The 17,724-nt window shown below is 45.2% G+C and overlaps 1 protein-coding gene across 1 annotated transcript in view; it reads left to right on the plus strand.

Annotated features, from left to right (window-relative positions):
- The window catches only part of LOC129834795 (chondroitin sulfate synthase 1-like), an 85,129-nt gene extending 68,442 nt beyond the window's left edge, over positions 1-16,687 (plus strand). Inside the window, exon 3 of the mRNA XM_055900079.1 lies at positions 12,523-16,687. Within this exon, the coding sequence (XP_055756054.1) occupies positions 12,523-14,118 (1,596 nt within the window). The 3' untranslated portion in view covers positions 14,119-16,687. The remainder of the gene's footprint in view (positions 1-12,522) is intronic.
- The last annotated feature ends 1,037 nt before the right edge of the window (positions 16,688-17,724 follow it).

Consider the following 17,724-nt stretch of genomic DNA (forward strand, 5'->3'; position numbering starts at 1 on the left):
CGAGGCCCTTATCAAGATGGCAGTCTGGTGTGTGCTGCGTTCTGAACACTGACTGACGAGGCCCTTATCAAGATGGCAGTCTGGTGTGTGCTGCGTTCTGAACACTGACTGACGAGGCCCTTATCAAGATGGCAGTCTGGTGTGTGCTGCGTTCTGAACACTGACTGACGAGGCCCTTATCAAGATGGCAGTCTGGTGTGTGCTATATTCTGAACAGTCAAATGTCCTTCCTTTCCTCCTTACCTTCATTATTTACCACTGCTCTGAAAGGAGGTGACAGACTGACAGGTGAAGACAGTATACAGCAAATCTAGCCTATCCCTCCTGTCAGTTTGTGTCAGACCCCAGAATGAATAGCTGTTGCTAATGGAGATCTTAATAAATCTAATCAAAATCAAATGAGTCACAAGTTTAAACAGTCCATCTGGCCAAACGTAACTGTTCTCTGCTCCATCGTATTAGTTCTGCACCACTCAGTCCCTTTAGGATGGTATTACCTTGTTCTCTGCTCCATCGTATTAGTTGTGCACCACTCAGTCTCTTTAGGATGGTATTACCTTGTTCTCTGCTCCATCGTATTAGTTCTGCACCACTCAGTCCCTTTAGGATGGTATTACCTTGTTCTCTGCTCCATCGTATTAGTTCTGCACCACTCAGTCCCTTTAGGATGGTATTACCTTGTTCTCTGCTCCATCGTATTAGTTCTGCACCACTCAGTCCCTTTAGGATGGTATTACCTTGTTCTCTGCTCCATCGTATTAGTTCTGCACCACTCAGTGCCTTTAGGATGGTATTACCTTGTTCTCTGCTCCATCGTATTAGTTCTGCACCACTCAGTCCCTTTAGGATGGTATTACCTTGTTCTCTGCTCCATCGTATTAGTTGTGCACCACTCAGTCTCTTTAGGATGGTATTACCTTGTTCTCTGCTCCATCGTATTAGTTCTGCACCACTCAGTCCCTTTAGGATGCTATTACCTTGTTCTCTGCTCCATCGTATTAGTTCTGCACCACTCAGTCCCTTTAGGATGGTATTACCTTGTTCTGAGCAGCTCTCCTTGACCTTAATGAAGGATGCATTCAGTCCACAGGATAGGATTGCTGTTGACTTTGAGCCATCACAGAGATGTAGGTAGGGTCAATATTGACCTTTGCCTAACCTTAACCTTTGCCTAGCTTTATGCCATCCATTGCATTTAACAGCTAGGTGTTATTGTTTTCTATTGAGCTGTGCACTTTAAATGAAAGAGCATAAGAGATGAAGCAGTCCATTCTCAAACCCCTGTAACTGACTTTGAATGCGGTAAAATTACAAAAATGTAGTCTGGAGAAGAGCTATGTAGTCCCATTCAGGTTCTATATGGCTGGACTCATCAAGTCTAATGGAAATATTACAAGCAGCATGTGTGAAAAGCCTCTGCTCAGTGACTGATGTCCATTCAGGCCTGCAGCACAGTTCCAACACTCTACCCTGCCTGCATCTGAAAACTCTCACAAAGGAGACGAAGAGAAGAGGCTGTTTTTAGATTGTTGGGACAGGGTCCGTGTAGGGATCACTGCAAGAGATTTACAGTGGTACTGTAGGAAAGAAGACTCGGAATCTGTGTTAGTATTGAGAGAGGGCCCATCATTAGCTGAACAGTAGTTATACACTGAGTGTACAAAACATTATGAACACCTTCCTCATATTGAGTATTGCACCCCCTTTTGCCCTCAGAAGAGCCTCAATTTGTCAAGGCATGGACTCCACAAGGTGTTGAAAGCGTTCCACAGGGATGCTGGCCCATGTTGACTCCAATGCTTCCCACAGTTGTGTCACGTTGGCTGGATGTCCTTTGGGTGGTGGACCATACTTGATACACACAGAAAACTGTTGAGCGTGAAAAACCCCGCAGCATTGGAGTTCTTGACACACTACTACTACCATACATTGTTCAAAGGCACTTCAATATTTTGTCTCCTCCCCTTCATCTACACCGATTGTAGTGGATTTAACAAGTGACATCAATAAGGGATCATAGCTTTCACCTGGATTCACCTGGTCCGTCTATGTCATAGAAAGAGCAGGTGTTCCTAATGTTTTGTATCCTCTGTGTGTATGCTTAGTAGGGAAGGAGGCTGTGTTGGAACAGCCCAGGGATTACTCTAGAGGTGACTAGCATCCGTACTGAAGTCTTTTTCAATAGCAACACTCTGCCAGGCTAATCACTTTGGCGTGCCTCGCTAATTTCCCACAACAGCCGCTTGTTAACTCGATTAAACCGGCTAGCACGCAGGTCGCGGAATGGAGGCTATGAATTGTGTTTGTGTGTGTTTGTTTGGGACATGAGCTTGGGGAGATTCTATGCAAGGCCTCGATCATGTGTTTCTGTTTGTTGCTACCGTGCTATTGAGTAGTGTTACTTTGCAGTTGAAGTAACCAAGCTATCAAAGGACTGTTTACAAAGTAAGAATGGGACCTGCACACTCTGCTCAATTTCTCAAACACACACCTTTGTTGAAGGATAAGTTGTAGGACAGTTGGATCTGTGAGGGATCTTCGTGTGTGTCAGATTTAGATTTCTCTCTGAGATAGAGACCTGTAGTATAGTGTGTTGGTTGGCAGAGCGCTGAAGGTAACATGTTAGCACAAGCCCAGGCATCCTCTCTGGGCTTTGTTATTTACTTCCTCTGGCAATCACCATGACGCTGTAAGGATAACGCACAGTGATCTGAATCACCGGTAAAACCCACCCGTGTGTGTGACAGGGTGGTGAGGGAGAACACGAGTGATGACTGGACATCTTCTACTGAAAGTCTGAATGCTGGAAGACATTAGACTACTCATCTTTTGGACATGCTTTACAACAACTCTAGAACTCCTGATTTCCTGACAGACTATCCTAGAATGTCTCCTGCTGTGTCATGTTCTGCCTTGGGTTTTGCTTGTTTGAATGCAGAAACAGGCTGGCTCTCAGCTAGGGACACTTCTACCATCACAATCTATGCCATTAAAGACCTCGACATGCACCTTTTTGCAGACCTAGATTAAATATGACATTATGCCTTCTTATTCTCATCTTAACAGAACCAAAGGCCTCTCTCTAATGATTGTTTGATATTTTGGTGTCCAGTCCTGTGGCAGAGATCAGAGTATTCTCCTGTAGGCTCTGTCCTGGAGTCTGTCCGGCTTTGGTCTGGGCCTTAACCTCATATCCTGACTGCAGCCTCTGTAATATCCTGACCTGGAGCCTCAACTCTCCTCTGTACTAGGGATGCACAATATATCGGTGAACATATCGGAATCGGACGATATTAGCTAAAAATGCCACCATCGGTATCGTCCCGATGTCTATCTCCCGGGTGGCGCAGTGGTCTAGGGCACTGCATCGCAGTGCTAGCTGCGCCACCAGAGTCTCTGGGTTCACGCCCAGGCTCTGTCGCAGCCGGCCGCAACCGGGAGGTCCGTGGGGCGACGCACAATTGGCATAGCGTCGTCCGGGTTAGGGGTTAGGGAGGGATTGGCCGGTAGGGATATCCTTGTCTCAGTATGTAAAAAAAAAAAATGTAATAAAATGTATGCACTCTACTGTAAGTCGCTCTGGATAAGAGTGTCTGCTAAAATGACTAAAATGTAGTTTAACGGCGATGCCAAAGCTGACGTGCATACCTATATAGCGTAGGTACATGACGTAATGACGCCACGTAAAATGTTGCGCTACACGTGCAACACAGCATTCCTAACCTAGCCCACAGTTCTAAAGTATAATACCTCCTGTGTGATTTCAACAGATTTTTTTGTCAAATTAACAAATTATTGTCTTTTGTTGATTTTATATAACATTCCAACCTCGTTTAGCATGATCTATTCAATTATGGCATAATTCTAGTATTTGTATTAATTTGCATCACTGTCAATTACTTTTATTTTGAAGGCAAACCGCATAGTACACTACTGTGGCTAATCCTTATTGTGGCTAGCTTAACATAGATGGGTCCGACCACCATTAATCAAATAATAACTGTCTTATAAATGAGGGTTATTTTAGATAGCTAGCCAACTATATAGCTAGGTGTCACTAACGATAGCTACTGAAACAGATTATGTCGTTTTGCTATGTTTTTGGGGAAGAACATTGTTTTCATCCATGAGCTAGCTAGCTTTGTTTTATTACCAGAACTGTAGGTGCGCGAGACAACTTTACCAGCATCACAGCATATGTATCGATGAATCGTTGTGACTTATGAAATACGAGTGATTAGTGTAATCAATATGTAATAACTACGTAGAAAATGTATGAACTCGTAAAATTTTTGTGACGTGCAGTCGTATTCAGGTCCTGATTGGTCAACAAGCTTATTTGACACGTCAAATAGTGTTACTTAACGTGTATCTTTTTTGACACGCAAAAACCCAAACAGGTTTTACATAGAAATCCTGGTTGAGAATGAAACGACTGAACAACGAAACAGCAAGTAAGTGAAAGATAGGTTTTGATTATGTTTTACTGGTAAAGGGGACATACGTAAATGCCAACAAAATAACTTTTTGGTGTGTGTGTGACCTTTATTTAACTAACCATGTCAGTTAAGAACAAATTCTTATTTACAATGACGTCCTACCCCGACCAAACCCGGACGACGCTGGGCCAATTATGTGCCTCCCTATGGGACTCCCAATCACGGCCGGATGTGATACAGCCTGGATTCGAACTAGGAACTGTAGTGACGCCTCTTGCACTGAGATGCAGCGCCTTAAACCGCTGGGTCCATGTGTGTCTGTTAACTATTTAACTGTACTAGAATGCTTAAAAGGCTGCTAAAATTGTAAATAGCGGGTATCGGGTTTTTGGCAAGGAAAATATTGGATATTGGTATCGGCCACAAATGCCATATCACTACTCTGTACTGTCTTTTCGACCCAAATGGCACCCTATTCCTTATGTAGTGCACTACTTTTGACCAGGACCATAGGGTGCCATTTGGAACACAGCCACTGCATGTTGGCTTGTGGTATGTTTTATTCAAATGAGCCTTTCTCTTTCCTCTCTCCTCCTGGTCCAACTCAGGACCTCTCTCCTCTCTTCCTGGTTCAACCCAGAACCTCTCTCCTCTCCTCCTGGTCCTACTCAGGACCTCTCTCCTCTCTCCTCCTGGTCCAACCCAGAACCTCTCTCCTCTCTTCCTGGTTCAACCCAGAACCACTCCCTTCTCCTCTCTTTTCTTCCTCTGCTGACTCTGCAGATTAGTTATATAGTTATAGTATAGTTATTGAATGGAGAAAACTACTGAGGAGAGATAATAACCAGATGGTTAGTGGAGTGTTACTGAGTACCTCTGAAGCTACAGAAAGGAAATAAAGCCATAGAGGAATCCAGCTAGTTGTTCATCTTATCGTCTGTGCGTCTCAGATGTGTTGTAGTTGAAGGAAACATGGTTGAATTAATTGTTGGCAAACCAGAAAGCGCTAATGGCTGAAAAGCAGATGTTTAAATGTCAGTCGATGACTGGAACAGTAGTCGACCACAACATGTGTGCAATACACACCAGAAACACTCTCTCTTTAGGCTCGTAAAAATATTTAGACTCTAGACTAAACCAGGAGTAGAATCAGATGAGATTCTTTGATGTCTCTGATTAGATGAGCAGTTGAGGAAATCTGTTGTCTGGGACATCTGTGGGATCGCAGCTCTTTGGAATTTGGGGATTTTGTCTCCCAGCTGAGTATGCAGATGCACTAAACCAATAGTGTCGGAGTCAATTCAATTCCAACTCACAGAAATGCACTCTGGGCAGTGTTCCGTGTATGAATCAAATTTCAAATCATTTCCTACAGAGACACGAAATGGCGTTGATCCAACTCTGCTGTCCAGCATTCTTTTCTGTAGCTACAGCCATAGAGTTGGATAGGGGGCTCACTTGGCCCAAATCCTGTCATGGAAGGAGCCATTGCAGAGAGGCTCTGTCATCTTTATGGCTACAGCCCACTGCATTCACCACCCAGTATGCTGCCTCCGGTATGCTGTCTCCAGTATGCTGTCTCCAGTATGCTGTCTCCAGTATGTTGTCTCAAGTATGCTGTCTCCAGTATGCTGTCTCCAGTATGCTGTCTCCAGTATGCTGTCTCCAGTATGCTGTCTCCAGTATGCTGTCTCCAGTATGCTGTCTCCAGTATGCTGTCTCCAGTATGCTGTCTCCAGTATGCTGTCTCTATACATCAAAGATCTATTGATCTTTAGACTGTCTCTTTCAGCTTGTCCAGTAATGGCCAATGGCTGCTGCTGCATGACAATACGTCTGGTGTCACAATGAAGTCATCTGGGTTGTGTCCCAAATGGCACCCTATTCCCTATATGACATTGGCTCTGTTAAAAAGTAGTGCACTATATAGGGAATAGGGTGCCATTTGTGACGCACACACTAAAAGTAATCTAGTGTCACAATGCTGCTGAAGGGTACACATCCGTATCCCTTCAGAGACTCAATTTCATGGCTATTGTGAGGCTGCCATATGTGTGAGGAGAGGATAGGCTATTGTGAGGCTGTCATAGGTGTGAGGAGAGGATAGGCTATTGTGAGGCTGTCATAGGTGTGAGGAGAGGATCTGCTATTGTGAGACTGCCATAGGTGTGAGGAGAGGATCTGCTATTGTGAGACTGCCATAGGTGTGAGGCGAGGATAGGCTATTGTGAGGCTGCCATAGGTGTGAGGAGAGGATAGGCTATTGTGAGGCTGTCATAGGTGTGAGGAGAGGATCGGCTATTGTGAGGCTGCCGTAGGTGTGAGGAGAGGATAGACTATTGTGAGACTGCCATAGGTGTGAGGAGAGGATAGGCTATTGTGAGGCTGCCATAGGTGTGAGGAGAGGATCGGCTATTGTGAGGCTACCATAGGTGTGAGGCGAGGATAGGCGGGCAGGGAACGGCCCTGTGGGATTCAACTGGTGTCAGCAATAGACTAGGTTACGGCCCTGTGGGATTCAACTGGTGTCAGCAATAGACTAGGTTACGGCTCTGTGGGATTCAACTGGTGTCAGCAATAGACAAGGTTACTGCCCTGTGGGATTCTCTGACTGCTTCCGTAATGGGACCCTATTCCCTACATTCCCTGTCCCCCCAACTAATGCTAATGACCTAATAATACCTGCATGTTGCCTAGGGCCTGAGTTTTTCCAGTCACATTCCTGCCCCTGATGGTTGCTGATCAGAGGAGCATATATTTCCCTCTGAGTTGCCCTCAAGCCGAGTGGCATTCCAACAGCCCTTCACATTCCAACACCTGAGAAGTTTCTGTACGCCAACCTGGCTCTCTTCTCACCCCTTAATGGTGATTTCAGACAACTTGTCCCTTGTAATATTCGTTAAACAGCAGTTGGTGTTTCCCTTGGCCATGCTGTATGTTCATCACAGATTTGACTCTCAGTTTAGGCACGACTCCAGAGGAAGCCTACGCTAGCCAGCGCTAGCCCCGACATGAGCCAGACTGGAACCGTCACTTACCCAGCCAGTGTCCCAAATGGCACACTATTCCTTATGCAGCTCAGTACTTTTGACTGGGGTCCCATATGGTTCTGGTCAAAAGTAGTGCACTACATGGGGAATAGGGTGCCATTTTGGACACAACCCCAGAGTGCATATCTACTCACATTTCTTTGCAGGGTTCTGCCGTCCAGCCGTAATGTGTTGATTTAGGCCCAAGTAGCGCGGTCCAAGGAAGACAATTGTATCACCTGTCTCCGAATGCAATCGCTCCACAATGACTACTTGTTTGTTCAGGGGGGATATTTAGTCCCGCTGCGATAGCGTTGCCCTCTTGTAATGGACCTGATAGCACTGTTTGTTTTCCCTCTGCTTTGTTTGGAGTGGCGTCCATATTGACTTTATGGAGGCTAGGAGATCAAGAGTTAGCAGGAAGGGAAGATGAGACCGTGGCATGACTAATTCTACATTTACAACACTGAGCCGTCATGTTAATGTGTCCAGATATGATACAACACTGAGCTGTCATCTTAATGTGTCCTGATATGATACAACACTGAGCTGTCATCTTAATGTGTCCTGATATGATACAACACTGAGCTGTCATCTTAATGTGTCCAGATATGATACAACACTGAGCTGTCATCGTAATGTGTCCTGATATGATACAACACTGAGCTGTCATCTTAACGTGTCCTGATATGATACAACACTGAGCCGTCATCTTAATGTGTCCTGATATGATACAACACTGAGCTGTCATCTTAATGTGTCCTGATATGATACAACACTGAGCTGTCATGTTAATGTGTCCAGATATGATACAACACTGAGCTGTCATCTTAATGTGTCCTGATATGATACAACACTGAGCCGTCATCTTAATGTGTCCTGATATGATACAACACTGAGCTGTCATCTTAACGTGTCCTGATATGATACAACACTGAGCCGTCATCTTAACGTGTCCTGATATGATACAACACTGAGCTGTCATCTTAATGTGTCCAGATATGATACAACACTGAGCTGTCATGTTAATGTGTCCAGATATGATACAACACTGAGCTGTTATCTTAATGTGTCCTGATATGATACAACACTGAGCTGTCATCTTAATGTGTCCTGATATGATACAACACTGAGCTGTCATCTTAATGTGTCCAGATATGATACAACACTGAGCTGTCATCTTAATGTGTCCTGATATGATACAACACTGAGCTGTCATGTTAATTTGTCCAGATATGATACAACACTGAGCTGTCATGTTAACGTGTCCTGATATGATACAACACTGAGCCGTCATCTTAATGTGTCCTGATATGATACAACACTGAGCTGTCATCTTAATGTGTCCAGATATGATACAACACTGAGCTGTCATCTTAACGTGTCCTGATATGATACAACACTGAGCCGTCATCTTAACGTGTCCTGATATGATACAACACTGAGCTGTCATCTTAATGTGTCCAGATATGATACAACACTGAGCTGTCATGTTAATGTGTCCAGATATGATACAACACTGAGCTGTTATCTTAATGTGTCCTGATATGATACAACACTGAGCTGTCATCTTAATGTGTCCTGATATGATACAACACTGAGCTGTCATGTTAATGTGTCCAGATATGATACAACACTGAGCTGTCATCTTAATGTGTCCTGATATGATACAACACTGAGCTGTCATGTTAATGTGTCCAGATATGATACAACACTGAGCTGTCATCTTAATGTGTCCAGATATGATACAACACTGAGCTGTCATCTTAATGTGTCCTGATATGATACAACACTGAGCCGTCATCTTAATGTGTCCAGATATGATACAACACTGAGCTGTCATCTTAATGTGTCCAGATATGATACAACACTGAGCTGTCATCTTAATGTGTCCAGATATGATACAACACTGAGCCGTCATCTTAATGTGTCCAGATATGATACAACACTGAGCCGTCATCTTAATGTGTCCAGATATGATACAACACTGAGCTGTCATCTTAAAGTGTCCTGATATGATACAACACTGAGCTGTCATCTTAAAGTGTCCTGATATGATACAACACTGAGCTGTCATCTTAATGTGTCCTGATATGATACAACACTGAGCTGTCATCTTAATGTGTCCTGATATGATACAACACTGAGCTGTCATCTTAATGTGTCCTGATATGATCTCCTCCTGATTAAGTGCCTGAAGAGACGGTTGTATATTGGTAAACCTTTTGTCTTCTGTTCCCGAGCCGTCTATTCCGATGCCTCTGCTCTTCCACCAGTTGTTGTGATTACAACAGATTACTACAATCAGACCTGGATTCAACTAGTATTTGATGTATTTCAAATGCTGTAAGTGTTTGATCAGGCTTGCCTGGAGTGCCAGATGGGTTGGGTTTGCACCATTCCATTGGTTACATGTGAACTCAATCAAGCACAGATTTTTGAAGCGTTTGAACACAGAAGGTCTGAATACAATAGGTTGTTAAAACCTGGCATAAAACACATGGTATGCTTTTCAGAGCTTAGTTTATCTGTCCATCACTGAGCTTGGGCTTCTCCGCCTTCTTCACAAAAGCTCTGCTTGATGTGGTTGTGTGTGACACAAGGCTTAAAACTCACAGCGATAACTTACCATTTATATTTTTCTTCCTTTTATTTCTTAATGAGCCATTCAGGGTGATTAGATGAAAGTGTGCTGATGTGAGGCTTGTGAGCGGTGTGTTTTGGAGGCTTAATGACTGAAGAATCATTCTAATGAGTCTTAACTGCTGATGGAGACATGGAAGACAGAAGTCAGGTCATTAGAGGTGGTAATGATGGGGAAGCCATGGGAGAGAGGGAGGTAAACATCCTGTCTGGCTGGCTGGCAGCAGTGCTGATGTCTACTGCCTCACAGCTGGGCACTCAGAACAATCCGACTTGGCCTACCTGCTGGGGTACGTCTCATTACTCTGAAGTGGCTCCTTCTAATCTTCCTCCTTTCATTTGGCCACCTCTCAGAGCAAAGGAGAGGAGATCTTCATTTAGCTACCTCTCAGAGCAAAGGAGAGGAGATCTTCATTTGGCCACCTCTCAGAGCAAAGGAGAGGAGATCTTCATTTGGCCACCTCTCAGAGCAAAGGAGAGGAGATCTTCATTTGACCACCTCTCAGAGCAAAGGAGAGGAGATCTTCATTTGGCCACCTCTCAGAGCAAAGGGGAGGAGATCTTCATTTGGCCACCTCTCAGAGCAAAGGGGAGGAGATCTTCATTTGGCCACCTCTCAGAGCAAAGGAGAGGAGATCTTCATTTGGCCACCTCTCAGAGCAGAGAGGAGATCTTCATTTGGCCACCTCTCAGAGCAAAGGAGAGGAGATCTTCATTTGGCCACCTCTCAGAGCAAAGGAGAGGAGATCTTCATTTGGCCACCTCTCAGAGCAAAGGAGAGGAGATCTTCATTTGGCCACCTCTCAGAGCAAAGGAGAGGAGATCTTCATTTGGCCACCTCTCAGAGCAAAGGGGAGGAGATCTTCATTTGGCCACCTCTCAGAGCAAAGGAGAGGAGATCTTCATTTGGCCACCTCTCAGAGCAAAGGAGAGGAGATCTTCATTTGACCACCTCTCAGAGCAAAGGGGAGGAGATCTTCATTTGGCCACCTCTCAGAGCAAAGGGGAGGAGATCTTCATTTGGCCACCTCAGAGCAAAGGGGAGGAGATCTTCATTTGGCCACCTCTCAGAGCAAAGGGGAGGAGATCTTCATTTGGCCACCTCTCAGAGCAAAGGGGTAGGCGAGGAAATCTAAAAACATCTGAAAGTAGATGAACGCTCTCCATGTCACTGACTTCTCCAATGAATGGAAGGAGATGATGGGAAGGAGAGGTGGAGAGGAAGCCACTATAATATAAAGATGCACCCGCTGGTTTGGTGTCCAAAGAGGGCTATTTGCCAGTCACTTCTCAGAACCAGTGAAACATGGACATATGTAGGGGTTGACTACTGCAATAGTCTTTTTCCTAGATCGTATTTTATATGCTCATTAAATAAATGTGTGGAAGGCTGCCATGCGATCGCCCCCTGGGTTCTGATGTAATAGCCTACCTGACCCCTCTCTCTAAAGCTTGGTTTGCTCAAGATTTCCATTGATAACAGACTGCTTGATTTTATGGTTGGCCACGTGCCAACTCCTCCTAGGTTCAGGAAGGCAGGGGCAGCGCCCATGGAAAAGCAAAGAGACTTATTCAGTGACTTCTTGTGACCAGCCGTACTTACACTAGTTGGGTATCGCTTTTAAAAAACTATCAGGCCTGGCCTCTGTACCGGTCCTGTCCGATTCTGTGTATTGCCTTTCCCCCAGGGGAGTGGGTTTGTGGCTGCATTCCAGAGCCGTCCTTCTCAAAATTGGAGGCCTTTTTCTGAGCGGTGTCTGTCTTTGGCAAATAGACCTCTGAGGGCTCCCTTCATTGGATTGGTCAACAACACAGACCCTTCCTTCTTGGCCACGCTTGAGTCGCTGCCAATAGGGGCCTCAGCAGCTGTCCCGCAGTTTACTCACACGGCCCCCTGTGATTGGGGGAACATTAGGTTTGTAAAGCCTCAACAGGTTTGCAGTAAACACTCATCGAACCGCCGAGGCTTACCCGCTCCCTGGTCAATATTTGAGGGCTCCGTAAGCTCGGAGCTCACCTCCAGAAGGCATTCCTTCAGCCTGTTCTAATTTGCACTTTGCATTAGCAGCAGGACGTCTGATAAAAATAACATCTCTGTTGGGCTGCAGGAGTTTACATTCATATAGACATCCATCTTAATAAATCCTCAGTGGAGCAGTATACAAGTACAGGCAGCGGAGAGGGGTCAACAGGGGTCAACTGGGATCAAGCTATGTTGTGCAACTTGTTTTTTGCTACTTTCACATTTTAGAGGGCAGAATGTTTTCTGTCCTAGAGCACGCTCTGTATGCGTTGTGCTTTTGTACACTCCCACACAGGGCCTGGTCTATATAATGCATAAGAGTTCTATTGTGCCATATGTAGTTTATTGATGTAAACTCAGCCGTTGTCTCCCTCTCTTCTCTCCCCAGATGCAGCAGCTGTTCTACGAGAACTATGAGCCCAACAAGAAGGGATACATCCGCGACCTCCACAATAGCAAGATCCACCGGGCCATCACCCTGCACCCCAACAAGAACCCGCCTTACCAGTACCGCCTGCACAGCTACATGCTCAGCCGCAAGATCGCCCAGCTCCGCCACCGCAGCGTCCAGCTTCACCGTGAGATCGTCCAGATGGGCCGCTACGGGGCGGCCGAGCCCAGCCGAGAGGACCTGCAGCTGGGCATGCCTCCATCCTTCATGAGGTTCCACCCTCGGCTCCGCGAGGAGGTCCTGGAGTGGGAGTTCCTGACGGGCAAGTACCTGTTCTCCTCGTCTGACGGTCAACCCCCCCGCCGGGGAATGGACTCCTCCCAGCGTCTGGCCCTGGATGACATCATTATGCAGGTGATGGAGATGATTAACGCCAACGCCAAGACGCGGGGACGGGTGATCGACTTCAAGGAAATCCAGTACGGCTACCGGCGGGTCAACCCCATGTATGGGGCGGAGTACGTGCTGGACCTGTTGCTCCTCTACAAGAAGCACAAAGGGAAGACCATGACGGTGCCGGTGAGGAGACATGCCTACCTCCAGCAGACCTTCAGCCAGATCCAGTTCAGAGAGGAAGAGGAGATGGACGCCAAGGCGCTCGCCAGCAGCATCAACCAGGACTCTGACTCCCTGTCCTTCCTCTCCAACTCCCTCAAGATGTTTGTGCCCTTCAAGCTGTCCAGCTCTAGCCAGGACCAGAAGGAGCCGAAGGAGCCTAAGGTCAACATACTGGTGCCGCTATCCGGACGCTACGACATCTTTGTCCGCTTCATGACCAATTTAGAACGGGTGTGCCTGATCCCCAACCAGAACGTCAAGCTGCTCATCCTCCTCTTCAGCACCGACAACAACACAGAGCGGGTCAAGCAGGTGGAGCTGATGAGGGAGTACCACATCAAGTACCCCCGTGCCGAGATGGAGATCCAGCCCGTGTCGGGCTCCTTCTCCCGGGCCTTGGCTCTGGAGGTGGGCTCGGCCCACTTCTCCAACGACTCGCTGCTCTTCTACTGCGACGTGGACCTGCTCTTCACAACCGACTTCCTCAAGAGGTGCCGGGGTAACACGGTTCTGGGGGAGCAGACCTACTTCCCCATCATCTTCAGTCAGTACGACCCCAAGGTGGTTTACGCCGGCAAGGTGCCCAGTGAGAACCACTATGTGTTCACCGCCAAGACGGGTCTGTGGCGTCACTACGGCTTTGGCATTGTCTGTGTTTACAAAGGCGACCTGGTCGGGGCCGGGGGCTTCGACACCTCCATCCAAGGGTGGGGCTTGGAGGACGTGGACCTCTTTAACAAATTTGTCCAATCAGGGATCCGGTTGTTCCGGAGCACGGACCCGGGGATAGTACACGTTCACCATCCAGTAGTGTGCGACCCCAACCTGGAGCCCAACCAGTACAAGATGTGCCTGGGCTCCAAAGCCTCGTCGCACGGCTCGACACAGCAGCTGGCTGAACTGTGGCTCGAGAAGAACGACCACGGCTTCCGGAAGGTCGGGAGCTCAAATAACGAATCCCTCAGGACAGCGTGAGAAAGCACTCCGGCCAGGACTGACAAAACCAGTATGTGGAGTCCCCCAGGCCTGGGTGTCTTTCCCTCTTCCCATTTGTCTTAGCAGCATTTTTAACTACCTAATTTATTTTTTACAGAAACAAAAAAGACTTACATGGATATATTTTGGAAATATGCTTTTTTTAAGAAAACACCTGAACATTGAACTGACTGAGACAAACGTGACTGTAGAAGATGTTTTAATTAATGCTGAAAAAGAAAGAATATTGATGATGAATATTCCTTTGGATGAGCCTACCATACCTCTGGTAGCAAGAACAAAGTGCTCTGATGTCTTTTTCTACCAGTCTAGTAATAAAGACCATTCTGTGTTATTTGTACAGTAACCTTGTCCCTAGGTTGTTGCACATATAAGCCTGGGATTTCAACAATTCAAAGTTTGCCTTAGTGGGAGTGACCATAGAATTCTATGGCAGTGACCTACTGAGTAAAGTACCTGTTGTCATTTAATTTGAGCAAATCACACGACTGTGAGGCGTGTTATGGGAGATGATTGGTTGGTAGATTAAGCCAATGCGCCAGGAGTTTCTCAGTCATTCTGTATTGACTAACGAAGGCCAAGTTTGATGCGTTGGTCCACCAGACTCTTCCCATTTGGGCGAAGGTGTCTGGGAACTACATGATCTATAAAGAGAGTATGGATATGGTGATATTGGAGGCTATATTATGTGTACCTCAGTGATGTGCATGTAGAAGCTCTTTAAAAGGTGTAGCGTTTGTCTTGTGCGTGGAGAAGATGGACGTTGTCTTCTCCACAGACCAGCAGTGCTCTAAATGGAACTGTACTCTTGATTGTGAATGTTTACAGGAGGTTGATATGAACAAACATTTCATCATTGAAAAAGGTTGACTTAGATGAAAAGCAATTTGAATTAAGACTAAAGGGCCATTTTGATTCCTTTTGATTTGTTTATAATACAGAATAACACTGTTGTTTTTTTCCATTGATTTTAGATTTTCTTTTTATTTACTTCTGTGAACACAACTGCTGGATTTAATATCTGCAATTCATCTTCCGCTGTCTAATTTATTGAATTTGCAGTCTCCATTCTCTGTTACCTGACTGTTGAAATATGTATATTAGAAAAATGGTACACCCAGCTGTTGTTGGATAGTGTTGTTTTTCCATTTTCTTTTTGTTTCTCTCTCAAACTCATCTGATTACCAAAGAGTTTTTGCACAGTGTGTTTTAGGTCTTGTGTGTCATGTTGTTTTCTAGGAGGTGCAGACATGACATGTACCGTAGATGAAGAGGTAGTGGGTGAGGGAGCACTGTCCCGGGTCCAGCTCTTTACTAGCTCTCATGAGGAATCTAAGGCCTGTATCAACCTAGTCATCCAGATGTAGGAACACAGGAAGGGGAAGGTATGGGAATGCTGTGCTCCTTCATAGAACTGGAAGGAATTCTAAATCATTTTAGAACTCTTGGAGTGAATTCCAGAACCTTCTCAGCACCCATTGGTGCAATGAATTAGAATAGAACTCTTAGAATGAAATCTGATTTTTATACTGAACAAAAATATAAATGCAACATGCAAAAATTTCATAGATTTTACTGAGTTACAATTCATATGAGGAAATCAGTCAATTTAAATTAATTAATGAATCTACGGATTTCACATGACTGGGAATACAGATCTGTTGGTCATAGATACCTTAAAAGAAATGGGCCTCACAATGGTCCTCCGGATCTCGCCACAGTATTTCTGTGCATTCAAATTGCCATCGATAAAATGCAATTCTGTTTGTTGTCCGTAGTTTATGCCTGTCCATACCATAATCCCACCGCCACCATGGGGCACTCTGTTCATAATGTTGACATCAGCAAACCGCTCGCCCACATGATGCCATACAAGTGGTCTGTGGTTGTTAGACCGGTTTGACGTACTGCCAAATTCTCTAAAACGATGTTGGAGGCGGCTTATGGCAACAGCTCTGGTGGACATTCCTACAGTCAGCATGCCAATAGCATGTTCCTCAAAACTTGGGATATCTGTGGCATTGTGTTGTGTGACAAAACTGCACATTTTAGAGTGGCCTTTTATTGTCCCCAGCACAAGATGCACCTGTGTAATGATCATGCTGTTTAATCAGCTTCTTGATATCCCACACCTGTCAGGTGGATGGATTATCTGGCAAAGGAGAAATGCTCACTAACGGGGAAATGAGCTTTTTGTGCGTATGGAACATTTCTGGGATCTTTTATTTCAGTTCATGAAACATGGAACCAACACTTTACATGTTGCGCTTCTATTTTTGTTCAGTGTAGAACTCTGAGAATGAATTATAATTCTATGAATTATCTGGTCCCTGTCCATATAGCTGTCTATTTAGGAGAATGTCTTCTGTGCAGTAGCACTCCCCTGGTTTTGGGTTCAAGTTTAAAGGTCTCCTCTACTCCACACAGTCTTTAAGCCCAAGAGAAGACAGGGTCAGCTATACTTGGAGCAGGAGGGACAACTGTGCTCTACCATAATAGTCTTGGTTTTCTGGGGATTTTTAATATTTCTGTTGTTCATTCAGCCCTGTCCAACTAGGAAAGGTTTTATATTTAAGAAATAAAATGAAAAATGTTTATCAAAAATGCTTTTGTTGTGGTGGTGTACTTGTTTTATATAGGAATTAATTGACAATGTGGCCATTTTAAATGATGTTAGTTGCTTTTTTACAGCAAGGCACGTCAAGCCATAACAATAGTAGTACTGACTGTCAGAGCTTGAATGTGACAAATTACAGTAGGATCCATAAATGTACCCTGGTCCCAGATCTGTATATTCTATCATGTCAACCCCTTGACAATGAGTTGACATGATGGCATAAACTGATGTGGGACCAGGCTACCGTAAATGGGCCTGGACAAGAGATTTGCTCAGCATAAGTGTTTGCTTATTATTTTCAAAATCATATGTACAACATATGAATACTCCTATGATAACCCCGGTGTATTAAATTCCCAACCTGGCTTCATAACATCATGGCCACCTAATCATCTCTGGACTCCTAATAACCCTCCTCTTCATTATGAAAGCTGATGACTGGCATGCTTTCTGGGGCCGGATGGCTCCCGTGCATCGCCCAGGTGGGGGCAGCACGTTAATAGTGGATGGGGAGACTTTTGCTCCTGCTTTGAGCGCATCTAGAAAAGCAACATAATCAAATCTATTATTTATTATTATTATTATTTAGTAGTAAATGTATTATCAAAGTGTACTGTATGTTCTCATGGACAGAAGTGGAGTCAGGCTGCCTGGAGGAGACTAGAGTTTGTTTTCTGAATCTCTTCTGAGAGACAACTGAAACCAGGACAATATTAAGTCTATGTTCCAAATGGCACCCTATTCCCTACAAAGTGCACTACTTTTGACAAGAGCTCTATGTACCATGGTCAGAAGTAGTGCACTACATATGGAATAGGGCACCATTTCGGATGCGACACAACTGATGAATCATGGCTGTAGCTGATCTCCTAGGCCTAGCTCTATGAAGCATGTGGTGAGCTTTAATAGAAAGCAGACGTATGGCATCCTGTGGCTTCTAGAACTCAGATGAGAGACCCAGTCTCGGG

The sequence above is a fragment of the Salvelinus fontinalis genome, chromosome 35 (genome assembly GCF_029448725.1).
Source record: "Salvelinus fontinalis isolate EN_2023a chromosome 35, ASM2944872v1, whole genome shotgun sequence".
Lineage (NCBI taxonomy): Eukaryota > Metazoa > Chordata > Actinopteri > Salmoniformes > Salmonidae > Salvelinus > Salvelinus fontinalis.